This window comes from Myotis daubentonii, chromosome 4 (genome assembly GCF_963259705.1).
Source record: "Myotis daubentonii chromosome 4, mMyoDau2.1, whole genome shotgun sequence".
Classification (NCBI taxonomy): domain Eukaryota; kingdom Metazoa; phylum Chordata; class Mammalia; order Chiroptera; family Vespertilionidae; genus Myotis; species Myotis daubentonii.
The window spans coordinates 10872743-10889116 of NC_081843.1; the positions used below are offsets into that span (position 1 = coordinate 10872743).

The 16374-nt window shown below is 49.5% G+C and overlaps 2 protein-coding genes across 3 annotated transcripts in view; both read left to right on the forward strand.

Annotated features, from left to right (window-relative positions):
* Positions 1 to 16186, forward strand: part of LOC132232797 (acyl-coenzyme A synthetase ACSM1, mitochondrial-like) — a 34098-nt gene extending 17912 nt beyond the window's left edge. The window contains exons 7-13 of the mRNA XM_059692405.1: positions 2261 to 2378; positions 6647 to 6727; positions 7216 to 7317; positions 10928 to 11055; positions 12060 to 12159; positions 13220 to 13339; positions 15851 to 16186. Coding sequence (XP_059548388.1) covers positions 2261 to 2378; positions 6647 to 6727; positions 7216 to 7317; positions 10928 to 11055; positions 12060 to 12159; positions 13220 to 13339; positions 15851 to 15946 — 745 coding nt within the window. The 3' untranslated portion in view covers positions 15947 to 16186. The remainder of the gene's footprint in view (positions 1 to 2260; positions 2379 to 6646; positions 6728 to 7215; positions 7318 to 10927; positions 11056 to 12059; positions 12160 to 13219; positions 13340 to 15850) is intronic.
* Positions 1 to 16374, forward strand: part of LOC132232793 (acyl-coenzyme A synthetase ACSM1, mitochondrial-like) — an 86715-nt gene that overhangs the window by 18386 nt on the left and 51955 nt on the right. The window lies entirely within an intron of this gene.

The window sequence follows — 16374 nt, forward strand, 5'->3', positions numbered from 1 at the left end:
TGTTTCTTTCAATCACCAGCCAAGGATGGTAACAGCCTGACTGTTTTATCTCTGGTTCTTTGAGGACAGTGAGAGCTAGTGTGTGTGTGTGTGTGTGTGTGTGTGTGTGTGTGTGTGTGTGTGTGAGAGAGAGAGAGAGAGAGAGAGAGAGAGAGAGAGAGAGAGAGAGAGAGAGAAACACTGGTGGCGATTATTATCAGCCAGTCTAATTAGTTTATTAAGCAGGCCTCAGATCCAAATGAAAAGTTTTCATTTTTAAGCTTTCTTATGTGAAATAACAAACATAAGACATAAATTTGTGGATTCAGAAATTGTTGAAAATTAAACCAATATGTAACCACTCATTCAAGTCACAATAAGAGAACATTGCCAGCCCCCAGTGACCTACTCAGACCTCTCCAACTCCCTACAGGAACTCACTATCTTGCCTTTTATGGTGTTCACACATTTGTGTGTTGTTTCTTTTTTTTCCCCCTTGTAGTTTACCTCCTATGGAAATATTCTGAAACAAATCCATCTATTTTACTTGCTTGTGCGCTTTGTAATCATATTATTCTGTAATGTCCAGCTTATTTTTGCAACGTTATATTTCTAAGATGTGCCCATGTTGCATCATGTTGCTGTAGCTAATGTTTATTGCTGAATAATATCCCATTTTATAAAAAGTCCACATTTCCTTCCATCCGCTCTACCACTAATGGACATCTGGGTGGTTTGCAGTTGAGGGCTGCTGATGACTGACACTGTTCTTGCGCATTCACCCTGTGCACATCAGCACTCATTTGTGTGGGGGTCTTTCTCGGAGAAATTGCTGAGTCACACTGACACCGCATCCTACCACCTATTTTCCAAAGTATCCCATCGTCCTGTGCGCCCACTAGCAGGGAGGCAGGATTCCCTTGTTCCACATCTTTGGCAACATCTGTTCGTGTCAGAGTCTCTAATTTTTACCAATCTGATGCATGTAGTGTCATTTTGCTATAGTTTTATTTTGTATTTCTCCATGTTTACAGATAAATTTTGAGCTAAAGTGCAATCTTGTCTTTGAACCTAATGGGCACTTATGTATATTTTAGTGACTCTAAAATGGAAATGGCAGCTTCAAAAATCAGACCTAATAACTTTTAGACACAGAGTTAAAATGTCAAGGAGTTAAACAAGTACCCTTACGAAGCTAACTCTGAAATACAACTTGCATTTATTCACAAAGCCTCCATCCCAGCATGCCCTTGGAGTCTGCCTCTATCTGTATTTCAAAGCTCATATGACAGCCACTTTTTGCAACATTCCTCAGATGACGAACTTGGTCCAAACCCAGTAAAAATCCAATCAGGGCATCACTAATGACTCCACTGGAGACTCTGCTAATTTTACCTACTTTGGAGAAAGCTCCAGATGAGTGAGGAAGACACCCCTAATGAAACCAGCCCCCTGTCCACCACTCCTGACTCTGTGTCCAGGAGAGGTGTTGGGGGGGCGGGGGAGAGGAGCCAGAAATCTGCCACTTCCCTCATCGCCAAGAACTAGTTTAGCTGGGCCTGCTGATGCTCAGACCTTAGTCACTTCTCCTCATTTCCTTCAGGGAGTCCATTATGATTGGGTGATTGTTTTTGTATTATTTCTGGAATTTCCCTGAGGAAAATGGAGGAGAAATAATGTACAGCATACGGCATGCCTAGTACAGGATATACCTGCTACAGGCTCATAGCAGACTTTTCTGTTGTCTCCAAAATGCCTTCTTAAAGGGCTGCTACCTGTGACCCCTGTCCTGTTTCCCACACTCAGCCCAATCTTCCTTAATGACCAATGCAATTGATTGACAATCCCTAACTTGCATTCTCCCCTCGGGAACACAAAAGCCCTTCAGTTCACATAACCCATCTCCCCCAAGGCCGGAAGAGCAGTCCAATAACCATCCCTGTGTGTTCCCAAAATCTTAGCCTTTACCCCCTCATGGTTTATAAAACATCACTCTTTCCACATAGAAGCTTCCCTCAGACGAGGCCTATGTCCAAAATGAGTTGGATCCTTAACTGAACCCATAGCCTTATCACCACCACCATCATCACCCCTCCCCCTCCCCGCCTGAAGAACAGTTCATAGGGACTGACAGACAGGAAGTGAATGACGTCCACCCGGACGGCAAGTAAGGAAGTGAGGAAGCAGAAAGGAGGATGGGCTCCTAACTCCTGGGCCTGGGTAGGAGCGTCCAGGGCCTGCCCTGAAGCTCTGTGGACACCTTGTCTCCCCCAAACCTCAGGTTCCCCACTCTGGAGCATTGCTCTACTGGCGGGGAGGCCGTGCTGCCCGAGGAGCAAGAGAAGTGGCGACAACGGACGGGCCTTCTGCTCCACCAGCTCTACGGACAGTCGGAAACGGTAGGTGGACAGGCCCCTCTGGGCCACGCAGCCCAGCAGAGGAGCTGAATCTGCCAGAGCGTGTGCACAGGCCCCACTGTGCGCACAGCCAGCAGAGGGTGGCTCTGGAGTTCCAGGCTGATGGGCCCCAAATATTTGCAGAGAGAGGATTCACACACAGTCTTTGACTTGTCAAGACCTCAGTGTGCTGATGACTACTGGACAAAACCTTCCAAAGGGGTCTGAGGACAGGGGCTGCGTCCCTGGGATCAGGGGAGCCGGGAGGAGCAATGTTAATGGAGGTGCCTCCTGCCTCATGGAGGCCCCGCCTGTGAGTCCTGCCCATGTCACCCTCCCTCCCTAAGCAGCAGCCACAGGGCCAGGCAGGAGCTGGGCCCGGAAGCTCACCTCTGGGTGTGTATGAGGGCAGCACACAGGTTTGATTGTGGGGCACGAGCAGGAGGGGAGGAGGGAGCACAGGGATCACACACACACACACACACACACACACACGTGCGTGCACACACACACACACACACACACACTGTGACCCCCAAGGGTGTCACTGAGCACGCAGTGGGCAGTGCTGGGGTCCAACCCCAGCAGCTCCAGGGGTTCCCAAAGGTGTAGATGGAGTCGGCGAAGAAGGAATGATACGGAGACAGCGTTCAGTTGATCAGCAGCCTAGCCAGGATCTCTAGCCAGGATCTCCAGCCAAGTTCTGATCAGGATCTCCAGCGAAGTTCTGGTTAAGATCTCCAGCCAGGTTCTGTGTCCATGTTCTCTTGCTAGGTTCTCCAGCCAGGTTCTCCGGGTTCTCCAGCCAGGATCTGTAGCCATATTCCCTCGCTAGGTTCTCCAGCCAGGTTCAGTCACCAGGTTCTAGTCAGGTTCACTTGCCATGTTCTATCCAGGTTCTGTAGCCAGGTTCTCTCTCTAGGTTCTTCAGCCAGGTTCTCTCTCGCTAGGTTCTGTCTCTAGGTTCTGTGGCCAGTTTCTGTCCAGGATCTTTTGCCATGTTCTCTCGCTAAGTTCTGTCTCCAGGTTCTGTCTCCAGTTTCTGTCCAGGATCTTTTGCCATGTTCTCTCCAGCGAAGTTCTTCTGTCTCTAGGTTCTGTGTAGGTTCTGTGTCTAGGTTCTGTGTGTAGGTTCTGAGTCTAGGTTCTGTGTAGGTTCTGTGTCTAGGTTCTGTGTGTAGGTTCTGTGTTCTGTTGTCTTACATCTGTATTTATACCAGTTGATTTTAATCCTGTCAATTTCTATTGCAAAGGTTAGGGCATTTCTTATCTCCATTCCAGGGAGTAAAGATTATGTAGCTTAAGCGTGATTGTTTATAGTTAAAGTGATTAACTACCCGCCTGGCACTTAGTTAAGGGGTTTTATCCCCTCCCTAACTTCAGGGGAAAATCCCTACCTGGGGAAACAACCTTTCTCGGAGAGGTGACCTTGGTTAAAACACATAGCGCTAAGGGGAGCAAACATATTAAGAACAGTATGCCATATACGCCAGGTCCCTTGAAACATATGCTGTGCAGATGTTTCTTTCCTGCAGAGACTGTGTCAAGCAGCAAGGATGGACCGGCTTCCGGCAAATTCCCCCTTTTTTATTTTTTAAATGATAGCACATGCAAATCAGTGGCCACCTCTCAGATTGGGCTGTTTAAGACTTGGAAGAAGACTGGCAAGCAATAACAATAAGCATAGCTATAAACATAGTGGATGGAGCGCACAAGGAGCCCCGTTCCTGTAGAAGGTTGCTGGCCTCTTCAGCCAAGGGATTTCAGCTGGCCTCAAGTTGTTGGTTTGATTGTCTTTGTTGGTCTGGCTAGCGGTCGGCGTCACTGGCGATGGGCTTCCCAAAGCATCAGCGAGTTGAAGGACTGTATCAAAGGGTCCATCAGGGCTGTGCTTGATGGTGGTGTCGGTGTCCGAGGAGGAGTAAGCTGTGCCCTCTGGGTCAGCTGATATGGAAGATGGAGGGTAGTAGAGAGAAAAAGAAGATAAAGCAAAAGAACTACAAGGCATGGAAGTGTTTAGAAAAAGGAGGGAGAAGAAAGGGAAGAAGGCAGCATCCTGACACAGCCCTTTCCTTCAGCTGCCCCTTTCCCTGTGGTCCAAGGTAGAAATGGGAAACAAGTCCTGTTGCAGTGAGAGGGCAGCTGCTGTCAGCCAGTCTCTGTCTTTACCTGGGTCCCGATCTGAGCTGGGCCAAGTCTCTTTCTGTTATCTGGGTCCCGATCTGAGCTGGGCGTGGGAAGCAGGAAGCAGCCATGGGGGAAGGAGACCTCCCTCAGAAGGGGCGAGTGTTCAAGCCCCTGCATAGTTGGGGGGGTGAGGATCTATGCCCCACCTCTGTTGACCCCCAAGTTCTCTCCTGCCGGCCCCTCTGCGACTGTGCCTGTCTTAGGTCGTTCCTCCCTGAAGAATCTTACCCGTCTTTGACTAACCAGCCATCCTTCAGGGCCAGGCAGGGTGATGTGAGGGTCAGTTCTGTCTCCTTGGTAGCCTATACCCCCGTGGCCTCCAAGCCCAGCAACTGCCTTGGGATCCCCTCGCCTGCTGGCGGGGCCCTGGCATTGATCACATATCTTGGGGAACCCAGGTTTCTTCTCCAGGGAGGGCCCAGCTCACGCCATTGGGTGAGAGACAGATCCATGGTACCAGCCACCATGAGGCTTCAACCTCAGCATGAACAGAGACCTCAGGCAACAGCTATGGGCAATTGGATTGTAAGAAGAGGGTCCCTCTTGACACAAGGGTAAGAGAGGCCAATACAGGACAAAGGACAGTCCTGGAACAGGGCTTTCTCAGCCCAGGAAGTCAGGCTCTTGGCGGATTGGCTTCCGGCAGGGCAGGGCTTCAGTGGTAGGAAGAGGGGCTGCCTCTCTCCCAAAGCTTCCTCAACCCCCTGATGCTGACACAGCCTTTCTCCCCTCCTCCCACTATCCTGTCAGCTCAAAAAGTCATTCCTCTCAGGACCTGTAGGGCAGGTTCTTTTGGTCCTAATTCACATATTTGTCTGACGGTGTGTTGTTTTTTTGCAAAGGAAAAGTTTTATTTTAGTCAGTTAAGTGGTCTGATTCCAGCCTGAGAAATGTGAGGGCTCCAGGCCTGACCTTGCATGGCTGCCAGTTCACTTTTGAACAGAGAAGCACACGCTACACCCATAACCCCCGTCCCTTTGCTTGAAGCCACAGAATACTCCCTCCTCGCTGCCCGGGGCCTCATTTCCCAAAGCCCTTGCAACCCGCTTGCTCACCTGTGGGCGATTCCGTGTCCTGAAGTGTGAGCAGCAGCTTGGAGAGGGAGGCCTTCCACTCCCAGGAGCTCAGGTGTCAGTCCCTCTCAGCATCGCCCATGGCAGCTTCAAGCCCATAGGCATAGGTGGGCCCCGCCAGAAGCTGGGCTTCCCAGTGTCCAAACTGGGAACAGAATGCTGACCCTGCGGGTGGTGGCGAGGGGAGGGGAAGGGTGTGTTTGCCCCCCCCCCCCGGGCTGTGCCCAGCCTGCACATCCCCCAGGGCCGGCCCACTGTCTTCACTGATGTGGGGGGTCGTGCGCCAGGTGTCAGGGGTGCAGAGCCCAAGGGGCCGTCTCTATGCTCAGATGCTTGTTTTCTATGGAGGGAAACACCCGCAAAAGTCAGTATAATGCCCTGTTGGCGACAACAGAAATGGGGGGAAAGTACCACTGAAGGAGGATCGCCCACGCCTTCTCCTGGGGCCTGAGTCTGGGCTGGTTGCCCTGAGGAGCCAGGTGAGCTCATGGGTGTGGCCTGTGCAGCTTCCCACCCCCCAGGCTCTGAGAGGGGGTGCCGGCTCGACCCCTCTGACAGAAGAGACCCAGGGCATTACCTCATCTTCTGACTGTGAAGCCTTCGCTCTAGGACAGATGGTAGCTTCAGAGAACCAGGAAGGAGGCAGAGGTCACCAGGAGGGCAGTGGGGTGGGAGTGGTGGCAGAGGAGCAACCTAAGTGATTTCAGCGCAGCCCCGAGGGCAGATGGGGCAGGGAGCCTGTCAGCTGCAGTCTTGAGTAAGTGTTGGTCAAATGGACACAAGCCTGGCGTGCAGTGGGCACTCCCCCACCCACAACCCGCCCACAGCCCCGAGCTCAGCCCTTTGCTCCTTTCTCGGCCTCCCCCCGGGACCCTGTGGCCCAGGATGCAGAGCTTCCAGCTCCCCACAGGCTCTATGAGCAGCGTCCCATGACCTCTGTGAGCAGGTGTGCTGTGTATGTGATCCGCCTGCACCCTTTGACCACTGGTATTCTCTTCCTTTTGTGCACAGGGATTGACTTGCGGCACCCCCCGGGGATCACCAGTCAAGCCCGGTTCCATGGGGAAAGCCATCCCACCCTTCGACGTCCAGGTTTGGTGCTAAAGGCGGGGCCAGGGACCACTGAGGGCTCAGCTGGGAACAGACCCCCTGTGACACCAGGCGGCAGAAGCAGCCGTGCCCTCTGCCCACGGTGTCCTTCCTCCTCTCCTTGTTACCTCTGATTTCCTGGGAGGTTTCAGTACAGTGGGCCTCAGTGCAGCTCACCGTGCCAGCCGAAGCTGCACACACAGCCGTGGCACCCGGGACCTGGAGGAGCGCCGGCAGCTCTGTCCACCCTCTGGGGCTTTTAGCTTGTCCTGACCCCTGTTTTGTAGCTTGAAGACACATGCAATGTCCACGTACCAGGAAACAAACACACCCGTGACTTGCTGATTTCAAAGACTTGAGAGCTTCCTCCTGTTTTCTGCCAGGGACCTCCCCATGGTCCCCACTGGTGTCACACGCATAGGCCAGGCAGAGCTTGGGTGGGCAGGAGTGCTGGGAGCCCTGCAGGGGGACTCACACACCTCTTGCTCCAGATCATCGACGACGAGGGCAACATCCTGCCGCCCAACACTGAGGGCAACCTTGGCATCAGGATCAAGCCCACCAAGCCCATTGGCCTGTTCATGTTGTATGAGGTGAGGGCGCCCGCCTGCCACTCCCTGTCCCGGGCACCCCTGCAGCGAGAAGGGAGGGGACTCAACTCTGCATCCTGAGACTCCTCCCATCTCCGTTATGTGCCCCAGTTCAGTGAAGCCAGGTCTAGTTCCCCCAAAGCTCACAGCCTTTCCCCTCCTAACCCATGTGGCACTGATGGGATAGAGAAGCCTGGCTTCGGGATCATCGGACTTGGGGCTGATGATTAGAATGCCGGCTTCGGCTGGGTTCACGTCCTACCATCCAGTTTACCAACAGGGTGGGAACAAACCTAGTCACTGTCCTGAGCCTCCTGAGGCCTCCCCTCCCCCACTTCTCAGACAAACCGCCTGCAGACCTTAGTAGTCATGTGTTTCCCCATGACAAATAAACGGCAGATCTAAGATTTAAACCCATGTCTTTCAGCCCCAAGGCCTCATGGGAAATCCAGGGATTACAGAACCTGTGATGGGCTCTAAGGAAACTGACCCGATAACCCCTAGCCCTCCCAGGGTAGTGGAGGCCACTCAGAGGAAATTCTCAGCTTCCCAGATGGGCCCTGGAAGGGTGGGCACACCTGAAATTGATCTCAGATTCCACCTCCTTTCTCCCAAAGAACAGCCATCAGAGGGTCTCTCCTGGTTTCACTGTTGTCATCACTCTGGCCTCCAGGGGGACGTTGCTCCTCATGTGATACTATCAACCAACAGTAAAAAACACTGGCTAAACCATTCATCAATTTTCTTTATCTTTTCAAAGAGCCAGCTCTTGGTTTCATTAATTTTTTGTATTTTTTCAATGTTATCTATGTTATTTATTTCTGCTCTAATCTTTATAATCTCCCTTTTTGTACTTACTCTGGTTTTTCTTGGTGTTCTCTTTCTAGTTCTTTAAGTTGAAGGGTTAAATAGTTTATTGGTAATTTTTTTGTTTGTTTTTTGAGGTATGCCTGTAGGGCTATGAATTCCCTCTCAGGACTGCTTTTGCTGTGTCCCAGAGATTTTAGGTTGTTGTGTGTTCATTTTCATTTGTTTCCAGTAAGTTTTTTAAAATTTATTTCTTGACTAGAGACCCGTGCACAAAATTCGTGCATGGCGGGGGCGGGGGGTCCCCTAAGCCCAGCCAGCACCCTCTCCAATATGGGGCCCCTAGGAGGATGTCTGACTGCAGGTTTAGGCCCAATCCTGGGGATCAGACCTAAACCTGCAGTCGGACATCCCTCTCACAATCCTGGACTGCTGGTTCCTAATCACTCACCTGCCTGCCTGCCGGGTCACCCCTAACTCCCCCCTACACACACCAGACTGATCGCCACTAACTGCCCCTCCTGCTGGCCTGGTTTTCCCTAACTGCCTCCCCTGCCAGCCTAATCATCCCTTACTGTCCCCCTGATGGCCTGGTTGTGCCCAACTTCCCCCCCTGCTGACCTGATCACCCCCAACTGCCCCTCCTGCTGGCCTGGTCTCCCCACAGAGCGTGCTTGCTCAGTTGTTTGGTCGTCCCTTACTAAACCCTTGCCAGCCTTGTTGCCCCACTCAGCCTTCTTGTTGAGTCCTTTGGTTGTCTCTCATTAACCCCCCTGCCAGCCTGGTCCTAGGCAGCCATCTTGTGAGGGCACGAGGGCTAATTTACATATTACCTCTTTATTATATGGGATTTCATTGGTAACCCATTCTTTGTTTAATAACATGCTACTTAACCTCGACGTGTTTGAATGTTTTGGGGGTGCTTTTACTGTAGTAGATTTCTAATTTCATTCCACTGTGATATGAGAAGTTGCTTGATATGATTTCTATCTTCTTGAACTTGTAGAGACTTGTTTTGTGTCCTAACATGTGGTCTATCTTTGTGAATGATTCATGTGCACTTGAGTAGAATGTATATTCTGCTGATTTGGGGAGAAATAGTCTATAAATATCAATTAAATCCATCTGATCCAGTGTGTCCTTTAGAGTCACTGTTTCCTTGTCACGTTTTTGTCTGGAAGATCCAGTGAAGTCAGCAGGGTGTTAAAGTCCCCTGCTATGACTGCATTGTTGTCAATCTCTCCGTTAAAGTCCTCTAGCAGTTTTTGGAATATATTTAGGTGCTCCTGTATTGGGTGCGTATATGTTTACCATGGTTCTATCCTCTTGTTGGATCCATCCCTTTAGTATTGTGTAGTGATCTTGGTTGTCTTTTGTGATGGCCTTCATTTTGAAGTCTATTTTGTCAGATATGAGTATTGCTACTCCCACTTTTTTTTAACCCTTTCCATTTGCATGGAAAACTTTTTTTCCATTCCTTCACTCTCATCCTGTGTATGTCTTTTGTTCTGAGGTGGGAATCTTATAGACCAGCCGTGGGCAAACTATGGCCCGCGGGCTGGATCCGGCCCGTTTGAAATGAATAAAACTAAAAAATAAAAAGACCGTACCCTTTTATGTAATGATGTTTACTTTGAATTTATATTAGTTCACAAAAACACTCCATCCATGCTTTTGTTCCGGCCCTCCGGTCCAGTTTAAGAACCCATTGTGGCCCTCGAGTCAAAAAGTTTGCCCACCCCTGTTACAGACAGTATATAGTTGGCTCATATTTTTTTATCCATTCAGTTATCCTGTGCCTTTTGTTTGGACCATTTAATCCATTTACATTTAGGGTTATTGATAGGTACTTATTTATTGCCAATTTAATTCTGTATGTGTAGGTTTCTCTCTCTGTTTCTCCTTCTCATTACAGCAGTGCCTATCACATTTCTTGTAATGCTGGCTTGGTGGTGATGTATTCCTTTGGCCTTTTTTTTTCTTTTTGTCTGGGAAGCTCTTCATTTGACCATCATTTTGAATGATAGCCTTGCTGGGTATAGTAATCTTGCTTTCAGATCCTTGCTCTCCATTACCTTGAGTACTTCATGCTATTCCCTTCTTGTCTATAGATTTTCTGATGAGAAGTCAGGTGTCACCTTTATGGGAACTCCTTTGTAGGTAAAAGTTTGCTTTTCTCTTGCTGCCTTTAAGATTCTCTCTTGGTTTTTAATTTTTGGCATTTTAATTAAGATGTGTTGGGTTATGGGCCTGTTTGGGTTCTTCTTGCTTGGGGTTCTCTGTGCCTCCTGAACTTGTGTGACTTTTTCCTCCACCAGGTTAGAGATATTTTCTGCCATTATTTCCTCAAGCATTGACCAGCTGGCTCCTTCATGCCCCCTAATAGGGACTGAGCCCACAACCTGGGCATGTGCCCTCATCAGGAAGTGACTGGCAACCTTTTGGTACATGGGATGATGCTCAATCAACTGAGCCACACTGGCCAGGGCCCTATAGACTTTCTCTGAGAATGAGATGAGACCCACATGGGGAAGAAAATTCATTTAGCAAATGTTTATTGACATGTTTCATCTATTCAGCTACTGTGTTATATTAATATCAATTGTCAGTGTGTTCTGTGCATTATTGACCAGTAGCATGCATTGAGTGTTTGCATGTACAGCCAACAGACTCAGAGAGATTTACAAAACGTGCACAGGTGCCTAGTGGAATGAGAAGCAGGATTCAAACCCAGATCTGAGCCCAAGGTTGCAGCTCAATATCTTTAACCTCACTGCCTTTAACAAGAGCGCTGTTCTCTTTGCAGAATGACCCAGTGAAGACAGCCAAAGTGGAGTGTGGGGACTTTTACAACACTGGGGACAAAGCAACTATTGACGAAGAGGGCTACATCTGGTTCCTGGGGAGGGACGATGACATCATCAAAACCCTGGGGTAGGTGTGGCTGACCTGGGGCCTGGCAGCTCTAGCTTGCTTCACCATTCCTCCATGCACTGGGGACGGGACCCTCAGGCTATTCCTGATGCAGCCATGTCTACAGGGACCTGGCCCAGGGTATCTGTGCATCTCCCCCAACATCAAAATAAAGGTCAAGAAGGCCTGGAAGTGCAACCACAGTAGACACTGTGCAATTTAAAGAGGGGATATAGGGTTGGGAAGGGAGGTCTTATTTGAGCCCCTTTTTGTCCCCATTGGTTGGGGGAAATTATTCTCTGTGTTCCTCTAATTGAATGGGACACATGTCACAGAAAAACAACAACAGCAGCAGCAGATAAGCTTATGGAGTGCTTACTTTGTGCAAGTACACTCCTCTGTGCTTTGCTTAACCAGGTAGATGCCATTATTGTGCCTGTTTTACAGATGAGAACACTGAGTCACTGACCAGTGAACTAAGTTGCTGAAAGTTCCCAAGGTAGTGCAGGGAGAAGCCCAGATCTGAACCGAGGCAGTGCGGCTCCCCATCTGTTGTTCCTACCGCTTAGGTGATGTAGGGAGAAAAAGTGACACAAGTAACAACTTCCCTTGGATGCATCAGGGAAATTAAGTTTGTTTTACTTTTTAAGATTCTAAATGAGATGCTGATGTAGTGAGACAGAATCTCTCTAAACTTTAAGACAAAGTCTGAGGCTCCCAAGAGTACAGTAAGAGTCCTGCTGGGAAGCTCCTGGTGCCACACCCACAGCCCCAGGAGGACAGCCTTCCACCCCCATCCGCCCACCAGAGGCAGTGAGGGGAGACCTGGGAGCATCTGAGCCTGGAATGCCCAGGTCTTCACATCCTGGTCCCACTGCAGAGCCTTTTCACAGGCCTCTGACTCTCGTGAAGGTTTCCCTCTGTGCCCAGGAAAGCTGTGACTCCCAAACATGGGATTGGAGGCCCAGGGTCACTTCAGCCCTGGCATCTGCTCAGACCCAGAGCAGGAACCCTTGGTCCCCCAGGTACCGCATTGGGCCGGCAGAGGTGGAGAGCGCCCTGGCTGAGCATCCGGCGGTGGCTGAGTCAGCTGTGGTGAGCAGCCCGGACCCGATCCGAGGGCAGGTGAGGAGCAGGACAGGAGGTCATGGGGTCTGCGTGTGGGCACTGGAAGGCTGGTGCAGAAGAAACTTCCAGAGCAGTTGGTGCGTGCAGCGCCCTTACACCATGTGGGCAGCAGGAGGCACTGTGGCATCATCCGTGACATCTTGACTAGCTACTGGGTGAGCTGGCTCATTTAACCCTCACAACAACCTATTGAGTTAGAGACTCTTACTTATTATACCTTTTAATAGACAAAGAGACACCACACAGAAGTTAAATAAGTTGCCCGGATTGCACTGTGGTGGAGCCAGGATGGAAATCTGAGCACTCTGTTTCCAATGCATTCATTGGATTTATTGAGCACCTACTATGTACAAGGCCCCGTGCAATTAAATGGGGACATAAATAACAATATAAAAGCAATAAGTTCAGCCCAGCCTGTGTGGCTCAGTGGTTGAGTGTCGACCCAGGAACAGGTTTGATTCCTGGTCAAGACACATACCAGGTTGGGGGCCAGATCCCCAGTAGGGGGCCTGCAGGAGGAAGCAAAGTGATGATTCTCTGTCATCATTGATGTTTCTATCTTTCCCCCTCCTTTCCTCTCTGAAATCAATAAATAGGCATTTAAAAAAAAGAGTCAACAACTACTTAAAAATAAAAACAATAAGACCAATAAGTTACCAACAATTATTAAATGCCCACAAGGTTCCAGGCACAGAACTGTGCGTACATTAGAGGTAAAAATGATGATGAAAACAATGATGCTGGGGGTAATAATAAAGTTACACTGGGTGCATGTTTTATGTGTATCATCTCATGGAATCTGAACGTAAGGCCACCATGTTCAGCTCCACGGGATGAGCCTGTACTCTGCGGATGTCACAGAGAAGGAATTTGAGGTTAAGTAATTTTTCAAGGGAAAGAGGAGAAATTGGAAGTATTTGTGTTTGAACCTGGTCTTGACCTTTTGCAAAGGCTCAGGTGTCAGCTTGCTTTGCCATTCATTGCATTAACACTTACTTTTAAACCGGGCAACTGGGTGGCACTCACCCTGAGCCCCGGCTCTGGTTCTGCGTTGCAGGTGGTGAAGGCCTTCATTGTCCTGACCCCACAGTTTCTGTCCCATGACCCGGACCAGCTCGCCAAGGAGCTGAAGGAGCACGTGAAGGCAGTGACAGCCCCGTACAAGTACCCGAGGAAGGTGAGTGGGGCTGATGCTTGAGCCCTTCCAAGCTCTGCTGCCCCAAGTCTGGTGGGGTGGCCGGGAGATGCTGAAACCGAACATAGAACGAGCATTTTTCTCTGCAGAAGAAGCAATTCGGCGTAGGGGTGGATGCAGCCAACTGAGTGGGATGGCACCTCTATTCTGGGTCGGACCCCAAAACGTGCTGCACATTCCCCTGAGGGCAAGGTGTTTTCCAATAGGGTGTATCAACTGTCTCCCTCCAGGTGAGGCAAATGTCCATGTGGGCACGGTGTCCCCTTGAGGGAATGACTCAGCCCAGGAAACTTGGGGTGTCTGCCTTCTGAGCTCTATTCCCTGAGTCCCCGGTCTTGGGTTCTGCTCTCACAGCTCCAGTCCACTTCACCTTCCCTCTGCCAGAGCACAAGGTGGGTGGCTCCACAGGGAATTTAGTGTGTTGGCCCTTTAAGAGGGTGCCTGAATTTTCAGCTGTTACTCCCTGGCAGACAGCACTCCACTGCTTTTCACAGCCAGATGTTATGTGGGTACCCTCCTCAGTTAGGATCTCTCAGCTGAGGAGCCCAGCTTGGGGAAGATACCCCAGAGTTCTCAGTGGCACCCCCACAGCTGAGATATCTATCTCTCCGGGGCCTCAGTTGCTGTCCTTGGGCGCCCAGCCAGCCCTCTCGAGCCTCTGCCCGCCCCCCGCCCCAACAGTCTCTATGCGGTCTCCACTTTCGGGCCTCAGATATAAGGGTTCTCTCCTGCGAGTTTTCTGTTGATTATTCAGGAAGTTTTTCTGCATTTTAGTTGTAATACCAGTTTGCTCCTGGGAGCATATCTGTGCAGCACCCACTTCCTCTGCCGCCATTTTAAATCTCATCTGTGGCAGTTCATTCATATTCTTTCTATTCTACTGCATTTGCTTTTCTGTTTACATCTTTATTTATTGTCAGTCCTCACCAAGGATATATTTTCCATTGATTTTAAAAAGAGTGGAAGGAAGGGAGGAAATGAGGGAGAGAAGGAGGGTGGGAGAGAGAGTGAGAGAAACATTGATGCAGAGAGACACATCAATTGGCTGCCTCCCGTACACACCGCAACTGGGGCCTGGGATGGAAACTGCAATCCAGGTACATGCTCTTGATCTGGAATCAAACCCGAGACCCTTCGCTCTGTGGGCTGATGCTCCAACCACTGAGCCAGGCTGCCAGGGCTGCATTTGTTTTAACTATTGTGTAAAAATAACAAAAATATCCAATAGAGAAATTATTGAATGATGTGTTAAAAGCAATATTATCGTGTAAGTGAAAATGATGTAGATTTTTATTTTTAACATAATAGTACCACAATATATTATTAAGACAAAAAGCAGGCCATGAAAAAATATGCATAATATCATTGTATTTGTTTAAAAACAAAGATTGAAAGGATACCGATGCCAACAGCTAACATTTCCTACATTGTCTGAATGTTTATAGTCAGTGCATCTTGTAAAGCTGTCTAGTTAACTGTTACTGAATATTTACTTCCTGTGCCAGGCCCTGGATTCAGTGCTTCATGTGCATTATTATTTCATTTCATCCTCTCCGCAGCCTAAGATGGTCTAATCATGTATTTTACGGAGTTGAAATTGAGGCTCAGAGAATAGAGTTAATACAGGCAGAGCTCAAACCATGTGGCTCCAACAGCAGCAGCGTTCCTGCTTTTAATGTCAGGCTCTGCTGCCTCCTAGATAGAACAGGGATGCGTACCAGTTAGGACCGTTTTTTTTGGACCATGCCCCATCTAAGCATCTCTAAAATCATGAGGTCCCTCTTGTGACATATAATTCTTATTATTCGAAAAGTGAGCTCCTACTCATGTGAAGGAAGCCTAAAAGGCCATTAACTTGGTCTAAACAAGCTTCCAAAGAACATGGCACCCATGAAAGAGAAAAATAAAAGAACAAAAGGACAGTTGAAGTACTGAAGAAGAAATCACTAAGAAATTGTTAAAAATAATAATAATATGAAGTGATGTGAAAAAATAGCAACTAAAGTTTTAAAACATAATGGAGAACTGAAATGCATAGCTATGACACAATATATATTTATATACTGTATATGAGGCCCCTAGAACCATAAGAAATGGAAAAAATTCACTGTTGGTAACTCATTCTCCAGTTGCTCCCCTTAAAAATCATATTGACCCCCTGTGGGGCATGTGCCCCATGTTGGAAACCATGTTATTGTAACAAAGAACCCCACAGCCACATGCCCACCAGGTGCTGTCAGAGAGGGACACAGAGGTTCCGACTCTCCTGTGAGAGGTGGCACGCTTCACTCCCCCACATTTCATTGGTCAGAGCGCGTCACAGGGCTGCAGGCAGCTTCAGGGGGTCAGGAGGAGGACCTGACATACTTGGCCCCACCATTGAGGCCTCCGCCTGCTGCAGCCTGTATGGGGGACATGCAGGGTGAAGGGAGGAGTGGGGACTGGTAGGAAGTGACAGCAGGACTCAGGATGGTTTGCTTTCTCCTCACCCAGGTGGAGTTTGTCCCTGAGCTGCCCAAAACCGTCACTGGCAAGATCAAAAGGAGTGAACTTCGGGAAAGGGAGTTTGGTCAGATGCATCGGCAGTAAATTCAGCATCCCTTCTGAGTGTGACCTTGGGCACACCCTGGCTGTCTCGGTGCCCACACATCGCGGGGCGAGGGGGGATGTTGAGGGATGATGGGGAAGGGCCCAGGACGGCCAGCATTCCCGCATTTCTGTTCTTTTAAGTGAACAACAGTCACTACCCTGCCTCCAAGGCTCTTGTTCCTTTGGATGCCCAGGCGGGCGCTCAGATTGGGGCTGAAGATAATAAAGTGCTGACATCGACATCAGGGTGCTCCTGCGTTGTGCCTTCATCATGTACATGAACCTGTGCTGAATGCGGTCCCTCCTTGCTCTCCCCACTCCCCCTGGAGAGAGCACAGGATCTGATTCTCGCTCCTGTTGCCTCCCGCACACACCCCAGTGTTCCCAGGTGGCCCTGCACATCCAGTCAATGTCCAGGACCCAGAGTT